The sequence below is a fragment of the Artemia sp. Qi Xiang Cuo genome, chromosome 18, assembly GCF_049724085.1.
Source record: "Artemia sp. Qi Xiang Cuo chromosome 18, ASM4972408v1, whole genome shotgun sequence".
Lineage (NCBI taxonomy): Eukaryota > Metazoa > Arthropoda > Branchiopoda > Anostraca > Artemiidae > Artemia > Artemia sp. Qi Xiang Cuo.
The window spans coordinates 42,474,531-42,498,374 of NC_142811.1; the positions used below are offsets into that span (position 1 = coordinate 42,474,531).

A 23,844-nucleotide genomic window follows, 5' to 3' on the forward strand; every position below is an offset into this window, starting at 1 on the left:
ATGTCTATACAGAGGGACAAGGGGAGAGAGAAGTGTTATTAGTCAAGCGAAGAATTTAAAGTTCTTTCCATAGTCTAGGGAAATTCAGTGAAGGATTTTCCCTGTTGAAGTTTAAGTTTACCTAAGGTCCAAGGAGCCCCTATTCTTTCTAAGAGAAATAATTGGAAAATGCGTTGTTTTCAATTGAACTGGTAAATTTGTGTCTAATCATTTGTGGTTATTACGAGTTCTCACCTCACTTTGGAAGTGAGCTGAGTCTAATATCACAGACTCGAGCCTTAACTAGTTATTTAAGAGTATTCTAAGTAGTAATACCCCTCTAATTTCAAGCACATCCCTAGGAAATTAACGTAGGATTTCAAGCGCATCTCTATCCCTTTTTCTCATAGGATTTCAAGCACATCCCTATCCCTTTTCCCATAGGATTTCAAGCGCACAGATGGGAAATTAACATAGGATTTCAAACGCACAGATAGTGAAATTAGCATAGGATTTCAAGCGCAGCCCTGTTTCTAGCTGGTAGACTTCCCATGAAACTCCTCGGGTGCTCCAATATTTACACGGATAACCGTCATTTTGTCTCTATTCGTAACCATTTTCTGGAAGATGCCCAGTTCCTCCCTCTAAAAAAAAGAAGCCCCCATATAGGAGTCTAGGCATCTATTCTGTACTTTCCTTGTCCCAGGACCTCTAAAAATAGAAGATCAATGTAAAGCCAATGTGTCCTGAGGACACTATAGATAGCTGAGGAAAGGACATTTCTACATCAGTCTCGTTCAGATTTTTGAAGATGATAGAACTCTCATAATTATTAATAGATAATTCCCGTTATCAAAAGGTAGGTCTCTATTATTTCCTAAACCACCGCCTCCAAGCCCCCGTCGCCCCTTCCATCACATTATCTTGTCTATACGCATTTTACAGCTCTCAATATCCCCTATTTACCATGTAGCAATACCAAACCTCATCCCCCTTCGATGATAATTTATCCCTTCAAAAGAAATTATTATTTTTGGTAATACATTCGTAAAAAAGCAGATTATTTGCCCGCAGTATTTTCCCCACCCCGAGGAACGTTACTTTAAACTTTAGCAAGCGATTTGTCCAATTTGACTCGTGCCTCTTATGGTCTAAACAAAAAACATGTGTCAAAAAGCCCGCTATGGAAAGGGGACCTTTGTAAACAATTAATTAATTTTGTGCAGAAGGGCTGCCCTGCTGTCAATTAATAATCTTACCAGGAATAACTTATTTTTAATCAGCTTTGGTAACTAATTCTAAGCTAGTTTTTATTCCTCGCAAGTTCTACTTATTGCTTTCTTGAAAAAAAAGGGGGGGGCTGTCCTAGAAACCTATTATGCTCTGCCTATTAATGACGAATTTATTCTTTTTCTCTAATACATTTAAACGGTCTCGTATATGAAAATATTTCTAGCTTTACTATTGTCTATTATAGGGAGAATAAAATACTCATTCAGAACAAGTTATTAGTGGAATTCTAGCCCCTTAGCCTTGATGTTATGTCATCAGTCCTTCGCGGCGGAGCTCTATCTGCCCCTAAACAAATAATACTATATTTTTAAAAGCTGGAGAGGGGTTTTTGGGCAATGGCAGATGCTTTATAACAAAAAAATATGGCTTCTAGAAGGGAGCGCAATTTCCAATAAATTTTGTTTTCTTTTCTCTAGTATATTTATCCAAAAATTCAGACTTATGTACTTTTTGCCTTTCTTGGGGGAATGAGATTGGGTCGTCATTTTGAGGATGGGATTTTATATCCAAATAAATAGTCTTAAATTCGAAACCTTCGATTTTATAGTCTCATAGACGAATAATACCTTCAGAGGGTTTCTAGCAATGACAAAACATCCTTACTAGGCAGCTGGGGATTCTATACGCACCCTACACGATTAATACCTTAAGAGGGTTTCATAAAAAATTATGCTTTCCAGTAAATTTTGCTATAGTGTATGGCAAGAAGCTTAGGACAAAATAAAGGGTATTGCAAAAATCATAAAAATTATGAAAGGACCTGGTATATTTAGAAATATTTCGCCAAAGTCATGGCTGAATATTGACGATTTAGCTGAATGTATTGAAGAATGGTCTCAGGAAATATTACATTTATTCACGGCTCGGTCACGTCATAAAAATTTTATCGTAACTGTTGTTTTACATAATCTTTTTCAGTAGAGTAAGTGTATGAGAATACTTGCTCTGAATTGTATCTACTATATCTTCTATAGAGTTGTTCGCGATTCAAGTTCTCTTATAACTCTAAACAAACAAATCTACCCTGGCGAGCCAACGTTTTTACTTTCCCCGTACAATGAAGCTACTAATAAACCTTATGGATACATTTTATTGGATCTGAATCAAAACACGCCCGAAGAGATGCGTGTAGTGACTGATATTTTCGATAATGAAATTACTGTATATCTACCCTTAAATAGTAGAAATGGTCATAAGTCGCCATCATGACACTAAAGAAGCTTCTTGAAAACAGACATTTATTTTCCGTCTTTGCTAATCCAAAACCGCGGCTTAGGAAAGCTATACTCAAACATGGTATTGATAAAGAATTCCTTAATCTTTTATCTGAAATTTTTTTAAATTTAACGGAAGGTAATGTCAAAGTGTCAAAAGGTGTTAGAAAACTGAAAAAGCAAAATATTTTACCTGTACGTGCTCTAGTGAGCAAAAAGAAAGGAAATCTCAAAAGAAAACGCCTTGTTCAGACAGGTGGCAATTACTTTTCACTATTACTGGCAATAATCGTCGGAATTGTAAACACTATTCTCTAGAAATGACTAAACCCTATAAATTGACGCCAATTGAACGTGCTGTCTCACCAAAAGAGCACTTCGAAGATAATCCTGATCAATTTATTAAGAATGAAACAATTTCTGATGATGAAAAATTAATTGTTGCTTCAGAATGCCCTTTGACGTGTCAACAATCATAAATCTTATCATGAAAAACCACTCAAAGAAAATATCATTGATCACCCTTCTGAAAGTACTAAAAGTTTTGAAACTTTGAAATGGCCGAAAAAAGAAGAAGAAGATTAATAAACTAGTACTTTAGACATGTTACCCCCATCCTACCGTGACCAAAGTAAAACAATCTTGATTTATCTCGATGAAAAGTAACAAATTGACGAGAAAAAGAATGAATTTGTAATCTATGACAAGAGTTACAATTTAATTGATTTGTTATCAGATTTGATTGCAAATCGTAAAAGAATAGAATTCTTTGATAGTCATTTACATAAATTTTTAAAGTCTAATTTTCCCTAAAGTCTTATTGGGAATAGACATGTTTTAAAACAATTAAGGGATTTTGAAGAAATATCACGAGATATATAATTGGAGAGCACGCCATGTGGGCCTAGTAAGGGTGTTAAACGAACGCGTCTTTCCACTTTATTCCGTACGCAAAAGCGTAGCGGACGCTTCATACCACGATTACGTTCAAAATGAATCAAGTTTTGAAACGGATAAATGAAAATATTGGAGAATCAGGAAGTTCAAGGCCTCCCACTACACTTTCTAAAGTTACCGGAATTGAAAAGAAGCTAGCAAACCAGTATTTACAAAAGGAACCCAGTTACATCCTTCAACGAAATCAGGGGACAAGAGGTCGTGACTATCGAAAAACTTAAACCTTTTACCCTCTGCATATATTACAAGCAGATCTTTTGACTCTCGAAAAGATTCAGAGACGCCATAATAGACCGTACAAGTATATTTTACTTGCAATAAGCGTTTTAGCCGCTATGCATATGCAGTTCCATTGCGGACAAAGAGAGGCGATGAAGTTGCTAAGGTCCTTGAATCCATCTTTGAACAAGATTGTTATAGAAAATTTCAAACAGATTGTGGAATTGAATTTGTTAATCAACATGTAAAAAGGATTTTATTGAAATATACTATACTACTCTATCATAGTCATGGTCCTATAAAGGTGGCATTGGCTGAACGTTTGTTACGAAGTACTCGACTTTTAATTTCAAGAAGTTGCACACTGAAAAATACTGCTACATTTATTGAAGAATTAGATAAAATCATGTTGGTTTATAGCCAGCGCCCTCTTTGATCCTTATCCAATGTTAGCCCTATAGAATTTCATCGCTGTAACAATATACTTTTTCTTAAACAATATTCTGATGAAAGAGCAGGGAAGAAACAATTTAATGTTGTTGATACAGTTCGAATCAATCGTAAAAGAAATCTTTTTGAAAAGGGAAATTACTTGTGGTCCAATGAACTTCTTAAAGTTTCAAAAGTCTTGGACACAATACCTATAACATATCGTCTTCAGGATATGAAAGATGATGAGATACTTGGCGGTTTTTACGATTATGAATAGGAAAGATTTAGAAATAGTGAATTGTACCAAATTGAAAAGGTATTAAAGACTCGTACTCGCAAAGGTAAGCGACAGTTGCTAGTTCGTTAGCTAGGCTACAACTCTGATTTTGATTGCTGGTTAGACGTGGAAGACGTTCATAATGTCTAATGATTTTATGTGACATATATAATCGGAAACATTGGAAATATGTCCATGTTTCTGATCCACTCTATGGCGATTTGAATAAAACGAGCGATTTTTGGACAAAACCTTCCCCTGCCATTAAATTTGATGTAAGGTATGAAGTTGCTTTCGTTGATTGTTTTCTCAAAGTTACACAAGATATCCTAATAAAGGATCGTACATATGATGTAAAAATTGAACCACATGATTGGCCACTCGTTAACGACCAACAGATTGAAAAGATTAATTCATATGAATATTCCTTTTTCACATTATCATACAAGGAGTTTGGAAATATGAATGACTTTTGTTGTGCTTTCAATAGAAGAATATCCGCTCGTAAAAATGATACTTTTAATTCAATTATTCAATGGAAGAGGGAAAAATGTACATTAGTTCACCCATTGACAATGAAAAGGATATTCTCAACGATAATCTAAGAGCTGCTCTTGGTTTTAAACATAATATAATCAGTGGTAAAAGTGCTGGAAGTGCCAGTGGAACGGATTATGTCATTTTTGCAGAGTATCAACATGTCCCCCTCCTACGTGTTCTTGAACGAAAAACCTCTAATGAACTCATTCATAACTACAATGTAAAGCACCTTCAATACTTTCCAATCAACACTTCTTACTTGGAACTGTCAGTTAACATTAAGAACTGAATTGGATGATCCTTTAGCAATAACAAAAGGTTTGGCTGTGATTACATGTCATTTTCGACCCATTCAGTGAGATGGCTAATAGAACTTAGTTTTTATGTCCTGGTATTAATTACTATATTTCTCCTCTCGGACCACGAAAATGGGCTCATGGAATGGACTATTACAGCGGTCATTTGTTAATGTCCGGTTATAGTCTCAGCAATTGGTTTGCTAAGCTGCTTCTATCTACACTACCCATGGCTAAAAAAATATATTGTACCGGTTACGGCGGGTCTTGCTCCTCTACACTACAAAATTTGGGCTATGGGAAGGATTTTAAAGAAAGTTTTTCGCAGAATCTCAGGTCGAGCACAGCATACCTTTGCAAGCGATTGAAATCATGACAAAGCGGGAAAGGTTTAAAAAGGGTAAATATGACCTCATCACTCATCAGTCTCAACTCAGCCCGGAAGCGTAAAGGATTAAAAAAGGAAGTAAGAAGATCGAAAAAGGATCTCTTTTCCTACAAAATGGCATGTCTAACACAAAAAGAATCTCCTCCTTCAGTCAGCTCATCTCTTAATCTTTTCAACGCAGAAAATGTAGATGTCACAAGGATACTATGAGCAATTTTATCCGCAATAACCGGTCGCTGAATATATCTATTTTCAAAATTTATTCCGGTGAAAATTATTTCATAGATTTGACTTAAACATTTATAAATTTACATGTCATTATAAAAAGATCTAACAATGAAAGGCCAAGTGCAGCCGAGGGGTTATCCTTTGAAAATTATGTACTACACAATTTATTTAGACAAATCAGTGTCTACATAAATGGAACATTGGTGAGCACGAGCAATAATATTTCAAATTATGCAACTTACATACAGTTCATGTTAATGAATCCAATGTCTTATAAGCTCTTGACAGGTATGGGTATTTAGTAAGAATATAAAACGGACATTGACACTACACACACTCTTAGAGATGCGACAACTACAGATTTACACTTAGTTGGTAAACTAAATCATAAAATATTTGATATACCTCAACGGTTGCCTACCAATGTTAAGATTGATAAAAAGCTAAAACTCGCACAATTAAGTTTTATTTTGCGAAAAGTACTTGGCACTGAACCCGATGTATCTGTCTCTCTGAAGTCGGCAATACTTCATGTATGAAAACAGCAAGTTATGAGTTCTATTGCCTTGACAATTAAAAAATTAAGAGCCTCTGGAAATAATGTCAAATTGCTCTTTTCACATACATTCACGACTCAACGCCATATGGCTACAGTTATGCATACCTATACTGATTCTTTATTTATCAATGGTGAAATTCCTTCAAAATAAGCATTGGCTTTTTTAAAAAGCGCTAGCGCCATAACATCATGGTCAAATTCCCAGCATAAATTTGAATTGTTCGGATTTTCATCGCTTGTATGTAAAGTAAATGAAATTCATCTCTACAATTTATCCTTTGATAAATCCTACAGGATCTTATATGAATTGACAATTCAATCCCTAGATCGAGACTCATAATTATTCGAAAATGGTATTACCAAAGAAATGTTTGTGAAAACTCATGGCATCATTGTATTGGATTTGTCCGGTACTCAAGATATGAGTGTTGTCCGAACGGGTACTGTGCGTTTAGAGTGTAATTTGTAGGTACTGTGCCTTTGCTGAGCCCTTGGAGGAAAGTATTGCATTAATATCGCTGAATCAATTTGAAACCTATTGGGAAATTACTCCTGATGGAAGTGTTTTATTAGACTTGGCGCCAGTAGCACGAATCAAATAATCAATATATTTGATATGGATCCCTAAATTTCCAATTTAAAATCCTATTGCAAACCGTTGTATTTCCTAGAGCGTGTTCAACATATTAACAATACCCTTGTTATTGTTAATAGTATTCCATTAACTGTAAAGACGGAACATTGGTTATGCATCTTTCAAACAACAAATAAATTTAATAATGGCATAGCGTATACATTATACATGCCTCACAATAAAAATTTTCTTGAGCAGAGTGGAAAATCTATTATTCAAAATCGGAAGAGGGTAAAAGATTTATCAGCCAAAAGCTGTGGTTTTTCATTCACTATTATATTTTATTTTCTGATGTCGTGGACATACTTACATGGACATACTTACAGTCAATTACTCAAGCTTTATGGCGACAATCCTCGATTGAACGACTTTCTAGTTGAATATACTCTTTCCTTCCTCTAGAATATAGATTTAGATGCTCTAATAGTGAAATGCTTTAAAAATGTATATAAATCTGTTTATTGATAAAATGTGTATGTACAAAACACTGTGTTCTTTAGATTTCTTCTTCTAAGTATAGGTACTCAACATAAACGATAAGTGGCGGCAGCTCATCAGGACTTAACTTGTATTCATCTTGGTATGCAAAGTCTGGGTAACGTTTTCTACAATATAATATAACTTCATTTTTATCAAATCTCTTTGTAAAGTCAATATTACTATTCTGATTCATATTATAAAATTCAAGTGTTTTAATTTTCTTATTTGAAGCAATGTCGCACACAAAATTCTGATATGAAGAATCACTTTCTATAACAGCCAAATAAAAGTCTCTAGGTTTATAACCAAAATAGCCAGCCTCTTTAGAGTGATGTCATAGAAAACCAGGCTTTCTTCCTATTCCAGCACTTGAAGCGTAGACCAGATCCTTCTTCCAAAAACAATTTTAAAACCACGACGATAACAGTCTCTCAAAAATAAACTAAACTCAAGTTTAGAGTTTTTCGCAATCATATCTTGGTGAGTATTGTCCCTTTGATCGAATGTGTCATAGTGACAATTGAAGCATAAGAATCCTGTATGATGAGAGTCACAAATCTCTTCAAGACAGGAATTACAGTCTTTAATTTGCACAGCATGCCCTTTATGTAATTTACATTATAGTCATCAGCAAAAGCACAATTCTCACAGGATGACCAGCTGCCCAAAGTATAAAAGCATAATGGACATGTGTAAAACATTTTTCGATGTTGACTGTCTCACTTCCAAAAAAAAACTGACTCACGATCAATAAAATGTCTTTTAGTAGGAGTGACGTCACAAAACTTATTTAGATATAATTTCTTACAAAATGGTCGCCTAAGTGGTGGATAAAAGCAGATTGTTTTCTTCAATATATTTCGCTAACGCATTTAATCTGTCTTGTAGTCTCTGTATATGCACTATATTAACTTTATCCACAAGCATAATTATTTTTCCGACTTGAATTTTCTTAATGATATAGCATATCCAGCAAACATCATGTCCGATTCTAGGGTTAGTCGGGGACCCCTTGTAATTTCCACTTCCTTAAGCGCTCTAGGTTCCATCTCGCTAACGCTTTCAATACGCAATAATGTATTAGCATCAATTTTGATTTTGATACATGGAACTCTTTTTTTATACTGAAGAAATAATGGGACACCTGGAATCCTGGATGTCTTCTAGAAAAACAATCTGCCAAAAAAAGGTTACGGATCGCGAAAAAATGGTGGTTGCTAGGGGAAGTATTGGAACACCTGGGGAGTGTCATGGGAAGTCTGCCGGCTAGAAACGTGTCTTCGCTTGAAATCCTATGCTAATTTTCCTATCTGTGCGCTTGGAATCCTATGCTAATTTCCCTTTCTGTGCGCTTGAAATCCTATGGGAAAAGGGATAGAAATGCGCTTGAAATCCTATGGAAAAAGGGATAGGGATACGTTGAAATCCTATGTTAATTTCCTAGGGAGGCGCTTGAAAGCAGAGTGGCATTACAACTATTCTATTAGAAATATCCAGTAGTCCTAAACTTTAGCATAAACCTTTTTTCCTCGGTGGCAACATATGGGCAGTAGAGACAACCTCTTTTAATAACTGCAGCACACACTATACCACACGAATCATTTCCGACAAAAAAAATCGGGGGAATGTCTATTCAATAACAAGGAACTCAACGTTTTCTCCTCTTTTTATTCTTGTCAGATTTAAAAATAAAATCAAGTTGTCACCGAATTCTGAGTACCGATACGAACTAAATCATCTCAGTCAATTATGCTACCAATTCATTGGTTGTTTTCTTAAGAACCTTGGAAAGAAAAAGAAAAAAAAACCTACTCATTTCTTTTATATTATAATTAAAGCTGAGAGCTAAGATTTGGTATATTATAATATAATTATTATAACATATTATAATACTTTACAACCAAAAAATTTACTTTTATAGCTATTAAACTGTTCCTGGTAATGAACTGTAAGTAAGCAACGACTTAGTCCGATAGTTACTGAAACTCTAAAAAAGGTATTTTTTTAACAATAAATGTATAAACAAAATTGGCTTTTTTTATTGATTCCAAATATATAAAATTCATTTAGATTAACATTAGGCATCAAAATATACGAGCTTGAGAAAATTTGCCTGATTTTTGAAAAAGGGGGGAAGACCTCAAAAACGATCTTAATGGACATCGCACTATCAGATTCAACATATAAGAGAACCCTACTGTAGAGGTTTCAAGCTCGAATCTACAAAAATGTGGAATCTTTTTCTGCCAGAAAAAAGATCACAAATGCGTGTTTATTTATTGTTGCTTTTCTTTTTTTTTCTTTTTTTTCTCCTTAAAGGTGATTGTATTGAGCCAATGGTCCTAGAAGATAGGGAGACGGCTCATTCAAATGGAAATTAAATGTTCTAATGCCGTTTTAATTGACTAAAAAGGCTAAATGTTACTGTTATAGTTTAAAATTCGTCATTTAAATCATATTAAATAAAGAAAGTAATTTAATAGAATGTATGTATAAGAACATATATAAACATATTAGTAGTATGTTTATCCTAACACTATGTGTTAGGATAAACATACTACTAGTATGTTTATACCTCTATTAAATTAATAGAGTTTTAATACCTATTTTTTAATAGTTTTTATTTAATAGTTTTAATAGTTTTTTTTAATAGTTTAATATTTTTAATAGTTTCAATAGTATTAATACCACTTAATATGGCGGATAATATTAGAACAGTATTATAGTGGCCGGTTGATCTTCCAATTCCAAATATTCCAAACCATGAATTATTAACCCCAACGATCATAAAATTAATACATCTCCTACCCGGTTTCTTAGAAATGTGACTATTCCTCTAGAAGAGGAAGCATAGTTTTTGTAAAATATAATTAAAAGGTAAGAAGTAATACCGAGCCCGTGTTTTGATTGTGGGTTTCAGTTTTTTTACTCCTTACCTGAATTGGAGTACGACTTGTAGAGGAGCTTTATATTGTTTCAGGTGAGATCCTCACATGTCTCTATTTCTCCGATGTTCTATTTACTCATATTATGATTAATGTAAACGACAAGATCATTTAATGCGGTCCCTTAGCTCACTAGAGCAAAGGGACCGCATACTGTTATAAATTTAGCCTATCATTTCTCCTGGTTATTTGTGCTATAAGAGTGGTAGTTTACAGTATTATAGTGGCCGGTTGATCTTCTAATTCCAAATATTCCAAACCATGAATTATTAACCCCAACGATCATAAAATTAATACATCTCCTACCCGGTTTCTTAAAACTGTGATTATTCCTCTAGAAGAGGAAGCATAGTTTTTGTAAAATATAATTAAAAGGTAAGAAGTAATACCGAGCCCATCCCAACCTAGTATATCTACATCCTACTGCTGACTACTGCGGAGTCAGCCTGCATACAAACATATGTGCATAAATGAATAAACATGCAAACATATAAATTTGTAAATGCATAGATAGGTATACATTCGATACGTGTAGACATCATTCCACTATGCGTATAGTCTAATGAGTCAGATTTATTTATTTAACGTTCCTCGGAATTTGGGGCCGATTTCTTCTGTTAAACAAGATTATTTTGTGGTGGGTCCACTTAATATGGCGGCCAGAGAATGGGTTTCGGCCGCTTGCAGGCCATACTGCTTTTGTAGTTTGATAAACTTTGATGAACATACAACTAATATGTTTATACCTCTATTAAATTTTAAACCCTCTTAAGAGGGTTGTATTAAATGAGATAATGATTTTATTTACCCTGGAACGTATCCACGTTCCATGTATATTACTTAATATAAGAGTCGAGTGAATATCACCTAATGCCCGGGAATGACCACGAAATGAACTAAATGAAAAAACTTTCAGTTGAAAGTAAGGAGCAGCATTAAAACTTAAAACGAACAGAAATTATTCCGTATATAAGGGATATTGGACCCTACTCAATCCCTCGCTTTTTATGCTAACATTTTTTAGTACTTTAAAAAGCTTCTTCTATTGTTAAGCGGCCCTTGTGTTTTATGAGTATTGGGAAATATCTGAACAATTTTCGGAAGGAATTTTTGGAAGGAATAATTTGAAAAAGAAACAATCAAAAATTAAATGAAAAAACTTTCAGTTGAAAGTAAGGAGCAGCATTAAAATATAAAACGAACAGAAATTATTCCGTATATAAGGGATATTGGACCCTACTCAATCCCTCGCTTTTTATGCTAACATTTTTTAGTACTTTAAAAAGCTTCTTCTATTGTTAAGCGGCCCTTGTGTTTTATGAGTCTTTCTTAAAGAATTGGGACAAAAAGTCAAACTTTAGCGTAAAGAGTGAGGATTGAGAAGGAGGCAACCCCCTCACATACGGAATAATCTTGACCCGTTTTAAGTTATAAAGTTGCTCTTTATTTTAAGTTCCAAAAACTTGTTTTTGTTTATTTAATTACAGTAAAAAGGACATAGTCAATGACATGTAACTGTTTGAGTTAGTCAAGCAAAAACTTGCAGAACCATTTACAGTATATCTAAAAAATGAGAATTCAATTTTTAATAAAAAAAAATAAAAAAAGCAATAAAGAAACAAAAAATGCCATCCATAGGTGGCTATGTATTTTTTGGTAGCAACGGATATCAAATCTAAGACAACAAATGTAGTTGAAAACAAGCAAAAAACAAGCTAAAAGGATAAGGTACCAAACAACTTAAGATGGTATCGCTTTCCCTTAAAGATCTATATGACTTGTAAAATTTAAATACCAAGTTCTTCTTATTTATATTCATGCTTCAACGTGGTAACGCTGGAAAAAAAGTGATATTGCATAATAAAACTCATGAAAAAGAAAAACTTATAAAATCGTATTTATAAGGTATAAATAGACCTAAGATAGGTTCAAAAAACTGTTTCTATTTTCATGTGCTCTGTAATTTAAATAAAGCGACCGTTATGGAATATTATATATGTAAAGATAGAATTGACACGAGTTTAATTCAATTTTTCCTAAATTAGAGTTGAAAGTTTCGTTTTTGTACTACCTAATTTGGAGAAATATTTTCTTGTTCTTAAAGAAACTAAATGCGCAAAGCAAGTTAGTTTAATCTTGCTAATGGCTAGCAACCACTCAGAAGGGGCTGAATTTATTGTGTGATTGAAAACAAAGTTATAAAGTTTGAAACGAGAATCGAATTGAAAAATAACAATCTTATTTATTCACGACATGAACACCTCATAAAGTTTGACTCCAAAGAAACAGAGGAACTGCCTGAAAAAAGCTTGCGACTCAAAATCTTTTGTCCTTTATACTGGCTAAAATTTCAAAAAGGCTGGAGGAGAACCAGTCAGATCTTAAAAAGGTGTGGCAATTTGGCCTCCCTGTCAGACATGCACTTAAGGAACATAGCTGGAGATACATGTCAGTGGCTTACCAAAATATGTCCCTAACTTAAACCAATGAATTGAAAGTAATCATCTCTCTTTCTGTTTGGCTTGACTAGGCTCATTATAATCATATAATAATTATATACTAACTATAGTAATTACTAAAAAAAATCATTAGAAAGTAATTAAAATGGTAAAATTTTTACGATTACAAAGAGAAAATCTATATAAGAGAATGTAAGACTTTACTGAACATAAATCAGCGAAGATCAGTAACTCTTATTTAACTTTTGAACATCACCAGAAGTATTAAATAGAGTATTAAAAGAGAATTAATAGTAGAATTAATATTAATTGTAGAATTGAGTATTAATAGTAGAAGTATTAAATCAGAACGTTGAAAAGAGAAAAGGAGTCTTCCTTTTCCATTCCATTTATTTTTTCTATTACTTTATATTATTATTTAATTAATTTTTTCCTATTACTTCACAAAATGTTTAGTTTTTATGAGTATTTAGTATTTAAACATAATTTTAAGGAACCCAAATATTAGGTAGAATTCTATTTTGGGGGTTTCTTGCCATCTGGGATGGTAAGATACTTATCAGCATCTATTTATTATATATTTATTTACTATTTTATCTATCTACTATATATCAGTAAATGAAACCTAACAACTGCAGCCATTAACTTAGTCCTGATCGCAAACGAATACAAAAGCTAGACTGCGGCTTCACGTCCCTGACAGAAGTTCAAAAATCTGATGAAAACGTGAAATGTAGCAAAGCACCCGGAATAGGGCTTGTACCTTCCAAAGTTTTTTAAGTTGGCTATAACGAACTGACTGCTCAACTACACTTCATCATCTGTGGAATACGTGAATCAGAAATACACCCAGATGAATGGGTGAAGATTTATCCTAATACACATATTCGAGAAAGGTGACCGGTCCACGACATGAAATTACAGGGATATCGCACTCACTAGCACTCCAGAAAACTATTGTATGTAACACTTCTCAGACACTTCACACGAACAAGGAATTCTAGAACAAAATCAAATGGGCTTGAATGGGATGTGCATTTCAGATATTTTCACTTCGCCCAGTATGGAAACATCGATCAAAATGCATGCAAATGACTGTGACGCTGCAGCCGGCTGGCAGTTAGGTTTGAAACATGACTATTTACCATACGGTGGACTAGGAAAGTTTTTGGTGACAAAAGCCGGACATGGTCTAATTTAATGTTTTTGCCTTAACAGTTCAAGCAAATTCATTAAAATAATACACTTAAACTTACCTATTGAGTCGAAGTAAGTAAAGTGGTCAATGAAATCTCGTTTCGGAAGGTAAATGACAATCTGAAAAAAAAACATGTTAAGGAGATATAAAGACTTTTTACGTCAGGCAAAGTTTTTAGTTTGTTAATATAAAATATAGGTCAGTTCAACTAACATTTATAGGTCGGGTTAAAACGCACTAAAGAAAGCTCTACTTTGTGAAATTCTAATCCCATTAAAGGTAAAAAAGAACGTTCGAGCCATAGGATTTCTTTACAAGTTGCCTCCCTGCTTCTATGTGTTTAAGAATGTTTTTAGAAAGTCACTAAAATCTTTAAATATTCGACCCTTTCAATTTGCGTTGGACTACTTTAAACAAAAGCAATATAGATAAAAATGAAGAAGATTAAAAAAAGAAAATAATGCTCTGTCTTTTTCCTTGCTGTTTTGACGAGTTTTGTAATAATTTTTAATAGCAATAAATAATGATTAATAATAGATATGGCATGGCAGATAACAGTCCCTTTGTTGAAAAAGGAAATTGCCCGGTAATTTTGTTTTTAGGCTTTTTATTTTTATTAACGACTGTCTTTATTAGTGTTTTGCTGGTGTTCATTTTTATTAGTATTTTCTATATTAAGTGTCTCTTGTCTAATAATTTCTATACTATATATGTCTCTTGTATCACTGTCTCTGTAACGTTTATTAATGTTAGCATTAATGTCTCTACTTGTGTTTTGAATTGTGCGTTTTTTTTTGCTTTTGTTTTTTCTTTTGTAGATACTATGCCCTTTTTGTTATGATGGGTTTTCAGATAAAAAAAATAGGTAAAATATGGCCCAGTAAAATATACAGTAAATATACAGTAAAAAAAAAATAACCCTCCAGGGGACGTATTTCCTCCCTTTAAACGGTGATGAGGGGGGAAAATTCAAACGAAAAAGCATGAAAATGTTTTATTATGAAAATGGACCAGGAACAACTGGTAGGTTTGAAGAGGCGTAGGCGGGTTTTTCAGCAATTGGAGCAATTTCAGGTTCTTACCCTCTCCTTAACCAATACCGCAAGCAATAAAAAACGTGCTTATCTAGATGACCTGGGACAAGTAGCCTGCCCCCCCCCCCCCCATGTGGAATTCTACTGCAGAAAAGACCTAAAATACAGAGGGAAAAATACTCATATTTATAACCATTAACTTTTCGTGTGTACCTTATAATTACACAGCATGATTACACCCTCTTTCATGAATGCAGACCTGAGGTTCAAAAGGCACAATCAATTCATTAAAGCTTTATAAGTTACTCTCTAGAGAGCAAACTTTTGCAATAAAAATTATAGAAGGTTTCTCTTTTTCTCATTAATATTTTTATTGAATTCCCAACTTCTTTAAAAAAAGAAGGCTTCTGGAGAAAAAAGTGTAAATATATATATATATATATATATATATATATATATATATATATATATATATATATATATATATATATATATATATATATATATATATATATATATATATATATATATATATATATATATATATATATATATATATATATATATATATATATATATATATATATATATATATATATATATATATATATATATATATATATATATATATATATATATATATATATATATATATATATATATATATATATATATATATAAAAAAAATATATATATATATATATATATATATATATATATATATATATATATATATATATAATTTCTTAAACCACATTGGCCTGACATCACATAAAGAAAGAAAAACGAGCAAAATTCAAAGGGAAAATTCAGTTTATCTTGGTCTCCCATACATTAAAGGGATTTCAGACCACATTTCAAAAAATCTAAGGAAAAATAACATTTACACTTATTATAGACCCAGAAAAACTATCAGGTCCCAAATTTATCAAGGAAAAGACCCTATCCCGATAGGTGAAAACTCCGGTGTCTACAGAATTCCTTGTTCGTGTGGTCTTTGGTATATTGGAAGAACTAATCAGCGACTAACAGATAGATTAACCCAGCATTCTAGCTCAATTAATAATACACTTAAAAAGCGGAAAAAAACGGAAAATTTTGACTATGCCCTTGCAGAGCACATTTTCGAAAAACCAGACCATACTATTTTGTTTAATCAAGCTAGTCTTATTTCGAATGATAAGGGTATTGTCCAGCACTACAGAGAAGCTGTTGAAATTTATAAATACCAACATTTAGGTCTAGCTTTAAACAGAGATTCCGGTGATTTAAGAATAAATGAGTTATATTTCGGTTTTCTCAAAAGAGAAGCCGATACTTTAGTGATCCCTGAAATAAACCTTGAACCACTTTCTCAGTCATCTAATCAAACACGTGAACAACCCCTTAGGTCTCAAAGGGTGTCTGCAAGAAATGCCTTAATTAAAATCCAAAATCAAATGACATAGTTTTCCAACTTATTTAATTGCTGGTTCGTTTTGTTTTTCGAGTGAATGAATTGATTTCTTTCTTTTGTTCAGTTGTTCGCTAGTATCCGTTGATGGCAGATCATATTTTTTGGATTTTGTGCAAATCGCGGATATTGGCGAATAACTCGCTTTTATGGTTGTTAGGTATTTGGTTTTAATTCTTTTAATTTTTGGCTTTTATTGATACATCGTTTCGTTTCGCGCTGAAGAAGAGAGGCGTTTGTCCTCTCGAAATATTCGCTTCGTTTTTTCAGTATCTTCATTTGGCCTATAGAAACCCCATTTTTGCTCGTTTTTCTTTTCTTTATGTATATATATATATATATATATATATATATATATATATATATATATATATATATATATATATATATATATATATATATATATATATATATGTATATAAACCTAGGAAGAGTAGAAATAAAATCAAATAATAATCAAAACTTAAACGAAAAGAATTAAATACCAATAAATCAATGTAACCTGAAACGAACAGAAATTAAATTGACAATCACATCAAATATTAGGCAATATCAACATTTCGAGATCTGGGTACTATTTTCAAAGGTCCCTCTCCGTGCGAACGTGTCTAAATGATAAAAAGACATGAGAGTCGTTGAAATGGCTAAGTGTTTTTTCTCCTTTGAGGAGACAACAAGAGCTCAAAGTTTTATTAGTTTCTCCATTCTTTGATCCAAAGCTTGATATGTTTCAGCAGCAAACCAAAAACTATTTCAAAGAAACTTCCAAGGAAAGCCCAAGACTGAGTCTCTTGCAAGCGTATATTAGAAAAGAGGACACGAATTTGGAAAATCATAGAAAGAATATCATGATTAATTTCTATTCAGAATCATCGAAGCATATAGGATCATTCATTATAACGTTCTTTCTGCACGTAAAATCTACCCGTTGTTTGTTTATCATTATTATTATTATTTTTTATAACTCCTAAACTTTATCGTTGTATTTCTTTGAAGGAAGGGTGGCAGCACGATTCCTCGATACAGAACAATGCAAGATACAGATACAGTAAGGGATAGGGTTTTGTTAAGTGAAAAGTCTATATTACCTTTAACCGTATATCTAATTATGATAGTCCTTTAAACATTATGACAATTATTATCCTGTGAAGATCTTTCAATGATGCTGCTTCCTAGAAGTATTGCATTGAAAAGGAATCAAAGGTAGCATTGAAAAAGAAGGGGGAAAACTTTTTTTTTTTTTTTTGTCTGCTCCCCTGCGAAACCTTTATATATATATATATATATATATATATATATATATATATATATATATATATATATATATATATATATATATATATATATATATATATATATATATATATATATATATATATATATATATATATATATATATATATATATATATATATATATATATATATATATATAATAGGTTTTTGAGGTTGTTACAAACCGCCAGAGCCTGGGGGTTAGGGTTGTAAGTTCTACCCCGGTGGCATTTAAGGTCTTTCATATTTTTTTTTTCATTGAGATTTGTCTCTCTGTTGGTTTTTTGACAAAAATGTAATATATGCATGTCACTACTAACACTACTACCACTGCTACTTTTACTTATCCGACTACTGTTACTAAACTACTCCAACTACTACTTCCATTGCAACAACTTGTAAGGCTTGGAGTATTAGATAAAAATGGCGTCAAAAGAAGTCAAAAGCGCAAACCAGCAATATTTTTGGAACCCCTTACCGTGCTAAGGTGTAACTTCCGGGGCAGCAAGAAAGGGATGTTCAAAAGACAAGATGTACATGCTACTACCGCTATTACTACTGCTGCTACTACTGTTACTACTAATAGTAATACAACACTAACACTGCAACTACTTCTCCTGCTACCACCGCAACTACTCTGATACTAGTACTATTAGGGTTAAGTCTATGAAGGTAAGATCTGAGAGAATATTGATGACAAATTCAAACTAACAAAAGACATTATGTGAATTTACATTGTCAAATGAGCTAATCTTAAGAATTGATTTGTATATAAAATAAAAACATCGAGTGTTGAAGGGATGTTGAAAAAAAACAAAACAAAGGTGATTTGTGCATACTGCCACTAATGCTACTACCGCTACTGCTACTATTGCTACTACACAAGCTAAAGGTATTAAGGGGAAGCTTTCAAGGAATATTTAGGCAGATGTTGAACTAAATCAAAACGAACTATGAGCATATACACTGTCAAAAGGGTGGCAAAGCCATATTACAATAATGGCTTACATTATAAGTTAGACATTTCAGGCCAAGTTGTGGCCAGTTCAGGCCAAGTGCCACAAGACACTATGTGTATACTTTAAATACTACTTCTATGGTTACTGTAACTAATGACACAAAGGGAAATAAGTTGAAACTTTTAGGGAATGTTTAGGGGGAGTTTCAATTAAACGAACAACTATATGCATGCCGGTATTAAAAGGGCATCTAAACAATAGGCAGCTCTATACTAGCTAGTAATATCATTGATATTTTAAAGGAGCTAATTTGATTGGAAATTAAAAGTTCTTGGGCCGTTTTAAAGAGTCAAAAGTGATTGGAGGGCAATCAACTTTCCAATTCTGTTTTCCTGAAGAGTACTATGTCAATATAAAACAAACAGAATTAATTTAAAAAAACTTTTTCCACAAAATAAGTTTATCCAAAATAAGATAAGAATTCCATTAAACCAAAAATGATCAAAAATAGAATCAAATAATCTACCAAGCGTAAAACTACCATGAATCAGCATTAATAAATAAATTAAACCCAAAACGAACATGAAGTACAATAAATAACCAAGTCAAACTCAAAACAAGCAGAAAATAACATGATTAGGGCTCACAACCCCTATGCCTTCTCAAAGCCAAAACGCAATTTGCACTTTACTGAAAAATAATTAAAATGTTTTCACTTTTTTAACTCTAATGGAACAAAAATTATGAGGACTTTAAAGAATAAATATGAGCATACGCATATTAAGCTGATAATGAATATTCATTAGTATTTTTTTTTCAGTAAAGTGCAAATTATGTTCGGGCCTTGAGAAGGTATATCATGTTAATTTCTGCTTGTTTTGAGTTTGAATTGGTTATTTATTGCAATTTCTTTTTGTTTTGGGTTTCATTTATTTATTGATGTTGATTTGTGGTAGTTTTACGTTTGGTAGATTATTTGATTCTATTTTTGCTCATTTTTGGTCTGATGGAGTGTTTTACTTTTGCTTGAAAAACTTATTTGTGGAAAAAGTTTTCTTCAATTAATAACCTAAGGAGATGGAAAATGCTATATAACAAAAGGAAAAAATAAAAAGGACAAAAAATCCCTTGAGTTAAACTGTAATATAATGATGTACATGATGTAATCAAATGTGAATTACGATAGCTTACTAAATTTGCTTGTTTTGCTTTTGCTTATGTGCTTCATTTATAGGTAGTGGATCTCTATTAGATGATTATATTTAGATCTGAAGTCCGACGAGGGAATATGTTACATTTTTTCAATGCTTGTTCACTGTCTTAATTAAGAGTGCTACACGTTATTGTTTATTGTCGTCGTAAAAACGTAAAAAAAAGAATATAATACAAATTATTGATGCGTTTTTAAAATTTTCTTTTGTAAAACTCCCCCCGGAAAAGTCCTTTCACACCCCCCCCCCCTCCCGAAAAAAATTCTGGATACGGCCCTGATAGTTACATATATAAAATATTAAAAAGCCATAAGAGCAACCAGATATATAACTTGAATTGATAAATGTAATAATGGTGTTAGAGCAATGACTCCCAATCGATCTTGGGCCATGCCCTACCTAGAAATTTGTTCCCCTCGTGATACTTAAATTCTATTACTCAAAATTTTAAGCGTATTCATCTGAAGGAAGCTTAAATTGCCATTAACTTGGGTTTTTTCGTGTCGTCCTCTAGGTATATTTAGACTAATTGTTTTTTTTTAGTATAATATACTAATTATGCTAAATTTTTGCAACCTTTTAGGTAAAGCTTTAAGTATTTGCAATCTTTAAGTAAAAACACCTTTTATACTATACACGACGTCACTGCAACACTATCGTGTGTCTTTTCTGCTCTTTAAATACATATGAATGTGGGGTCATTCACATTTGTCTTTTTTTTTTCAAAACTAAGGCTCTAGAGTATGGTCAGCCAAAGAGTGCACATCCTACACTTGACCCACTAAACTATTGTCATACCTAAACTATTTTGGAGTGATAGTAAATGTTTTTTTTTCAATTTTGTTTTGATATTGAAAAACACATCAAAGCGTTAAGAAATGAACATGGCCCATAATTAAAAATCCCTCAAAACCTACATAGATTTATGTCAAAAGTGACAGAATTATTCTTAAATTGAAATAGATGCCGAGGGATGAATTAAGACAAAAAAATTGAAATGCGAAAAATTAAACACTAAAATCAGAAATGAGCTATAAAATTTAAACTGTCGGGAAGCTGAGCTTTTAAGAATGTGGAACACAAATAATGCTATATCTTTTAATGCCTGACTGCTCTGACGAGCCGAATAAACAATTCATCCATTAAATAGTTTTAATTGGTAAAACTCCCAGTTCAAAATTGCTCTGATGTAAAATTTTCTGCCTTCCTTTTTCTTTTTTTTGGTGGGGGGGGGGGGGGGACAGTTGCTCTACAGCTCGTAGCCAGCAGAGAAGAAGTACGTTATATATATATATATATATATATATATATATATATATATATATATATATATATATATATATATATATATATATATATATATATATATATATATATATAAGTAGAGATGACCCTATTGATCCGACGACCACACCATATATGGGCATAGAGCCACGTGGTTTATGGACTTTGTCAGTGAGAATTTGAAAAACAGGAATTTTGATGTTTTTATGGTTTTTGTCAGTGAGAATGGAAAAACAGGAACTTTCTCACTTTCATGGATGTCAACAGCAATTTATGTATGTTTTATGGTTTTTGTCAGTGAGAATGGAAAAACAGTATTTTTCTCACTTTGCTGTCAGTCATTAATCAAATTGTTTCCGGGCAAAGTTTAGTAATGTCTGACAGGTACTGCTCCAGGAATAGATCCAAGTCATTAATGTCTTTGCCTCGGGAACAGTTCTACTGGTCGAACTCCAAAAGATATTAATAACCAAAGGCCATGGAAACAATTAGGCAAGAAACATCTTAGCGATGAATTGTTTTAGCACGCGAAAAGGTTTCTTATTAATTTGAAATGTGCCAGCGCAGGGATGCCAAACAAAAGGAACACGCTGAATTTACGTTTAGGGATTATTTGGGCGAAACCGTTTTAGACAGGTTGTGGAATTATTTCGGCGAAACAGATAGAGACATTTTAAAAGAAGATTTTGGAAGAGATTTTAGAAGAGAATTTGGGTGAGACTGTGGTCGTTATAATACACAAGTTTCATTTGAACAGTGTTGTGAGGTCCTCTAACCCAACCCCAAAGGGTTCCAATCCTCCTACCCCAACCCCGAAGGAAGCCCCCGGTCCTCAAAGCCCCCCAAACTCCCAAAGGCCCTCCACCGGTCCCCCAAAGGCCCACCCAGACCCCCAAAGTGCCATCCCCAGGCCCCAAATGTCCCCCAGGCTCCCAACTGTCCCCCCGGACACTCAAAGGCCCACCCAAGCTCCCAAAGGGCCACCGGCGCCCCAAAGGCCCACCCAGACCCCCAAATGCCATCCCCGGGCCCCCCAAAGGCACATCGAGCTCCCAAAGGACCAACGGGGTCCCAAAGGCCCTCCCCCGGTCCCCCAATGTCCCCCCGGCCCCCCACGGCCCTCCCGGCACCCCACAAGCCAACCCACCCCCCCAAATGCCATACCCCGCCCCCCAAGCCCCCCCCCCCGGCCCCAAACGTCCCCCCCAGCGCCCCAACGACCACCCACCCTCAAGGGACCCACAGACCCTCAAAGGGTCTCCCCGAGCACCCGTCTTTCGTTGATGTGTGTTGTCTGAAACCTATGATTTGGGATGTGTAGTTTGCTACTTCAGGCTTTTCTGAGCTAAGGTTTCCTAGTATTTCCTAGGTGAATGTTGTCTGAAACCAATAGTTTGGGATGAGTAGTTTGCTATTTCAGGCTTTTATGAGCTAGGTTTCTTAGCCTTTCGTTGATGTGTGTTGAGTGAAACTTATGATTTGGGATATGTAGTTTGTTATTTTTGACTTTTCTGAGTTGGATTTCTTAGTCTTTCATAGGTGAGTGGTGTCTGAAACCTATGATTTGGAATGGTTAATTTGCTATTTTTGACTTTTCTGAGCTAGATTTCTTAGCCTATCATATGTGTGTCCTTTCAGAAAATTATGATTTGGGAGGTGTAGTTTGCTTTTTGGACTTTTCATAGCTAGGATTCTTAGTCACTCATAGGTGTTTATTGTCTGAAACTTTGAGTTTGGGATGAGTAGTTGGCTATTTCAGACTTTTCTGAGCTAAGGTTTCTTAGTATTTCGTAGGTGAATGCTGTCTGAAACTTTTGATTTGGGATATGTAAATTACTTTTTCGGGCTTTTCTGAGTTGGATTTCTTAGTCTTTCATAGGTGTATAGTGTCTGAAACCTATGATTTGGGATGTGTAGTTTGCTATTTTCGACTTTTCTGAGCTAGGTTTCTTAGCCTTTCATAGGTATGTGTTGTCAGAACATTATGATTTGGGATGTGTAGTTTGCTATTTCAGGCTTTTCTGAGCTAAGGTTTTCTAGTATTTCGTAGGTGAATGTTGTCTGAAACCAATAGTTTGGGATGTGTAATTTGCTATTTCCGACTTTTCATAACCGGATTTCTTAGTCTTTCGTAGGTGTGAGGTGTCTGAAATCTATGATTTGGGATGTGTGGGTTGCTATTTCAGGCTTTTCTGAGTTGGATTTCTTAGTCTTTCATAGGTGTGTAGTGTCTGAAACCTATGATTTGGGGTGGATGGATTGCTACTTTTGACTTTTCTGAGCTGGATTTCTTAGCCTTTCATAGGTGTTTGTTGTCTGAAACATATAGTTTGGGATGACTAGTTTGATATTTTTTGACTTTTCTGAGCAGGATTTCATAGCCATTCGTAGGTGTGTGTTGACTGAAACCTATGATTCGGGATGGTTAATTTGCTATTTTTGACTTTTATGAGCTAGATTTCTTAGACACTCATAGGAGTGTGTTGTCTGAAACTCATGATTTGGGAAGCACACGAAAACTTACATGCACA

The 23,844-nt window shown here is 33.7% G+C and overlaps 1 protein-coding gene across 1 annotated transcript in view; it reads right to left on the minus strand.

Annotated features, from left to right (window-relative positions):
• Positions 1–23,844, minus strand: part of LOC148941513 (arrestin homolog) — a 201,028-nt gene that overhangs the window by 145,430 nt on the left and 31,754 nt on the right. Inside the window, exon 2 of the mRNA XM_089104007.1 lies at positions 14,157–14,217. Coding sequence (XP_088960133.1) covers positions 14,157–14,217 — 61 coding nt within the window. The remainder of the gene's footprint in view (positions 1–14,156; positions 14,218–23,844) is intronic.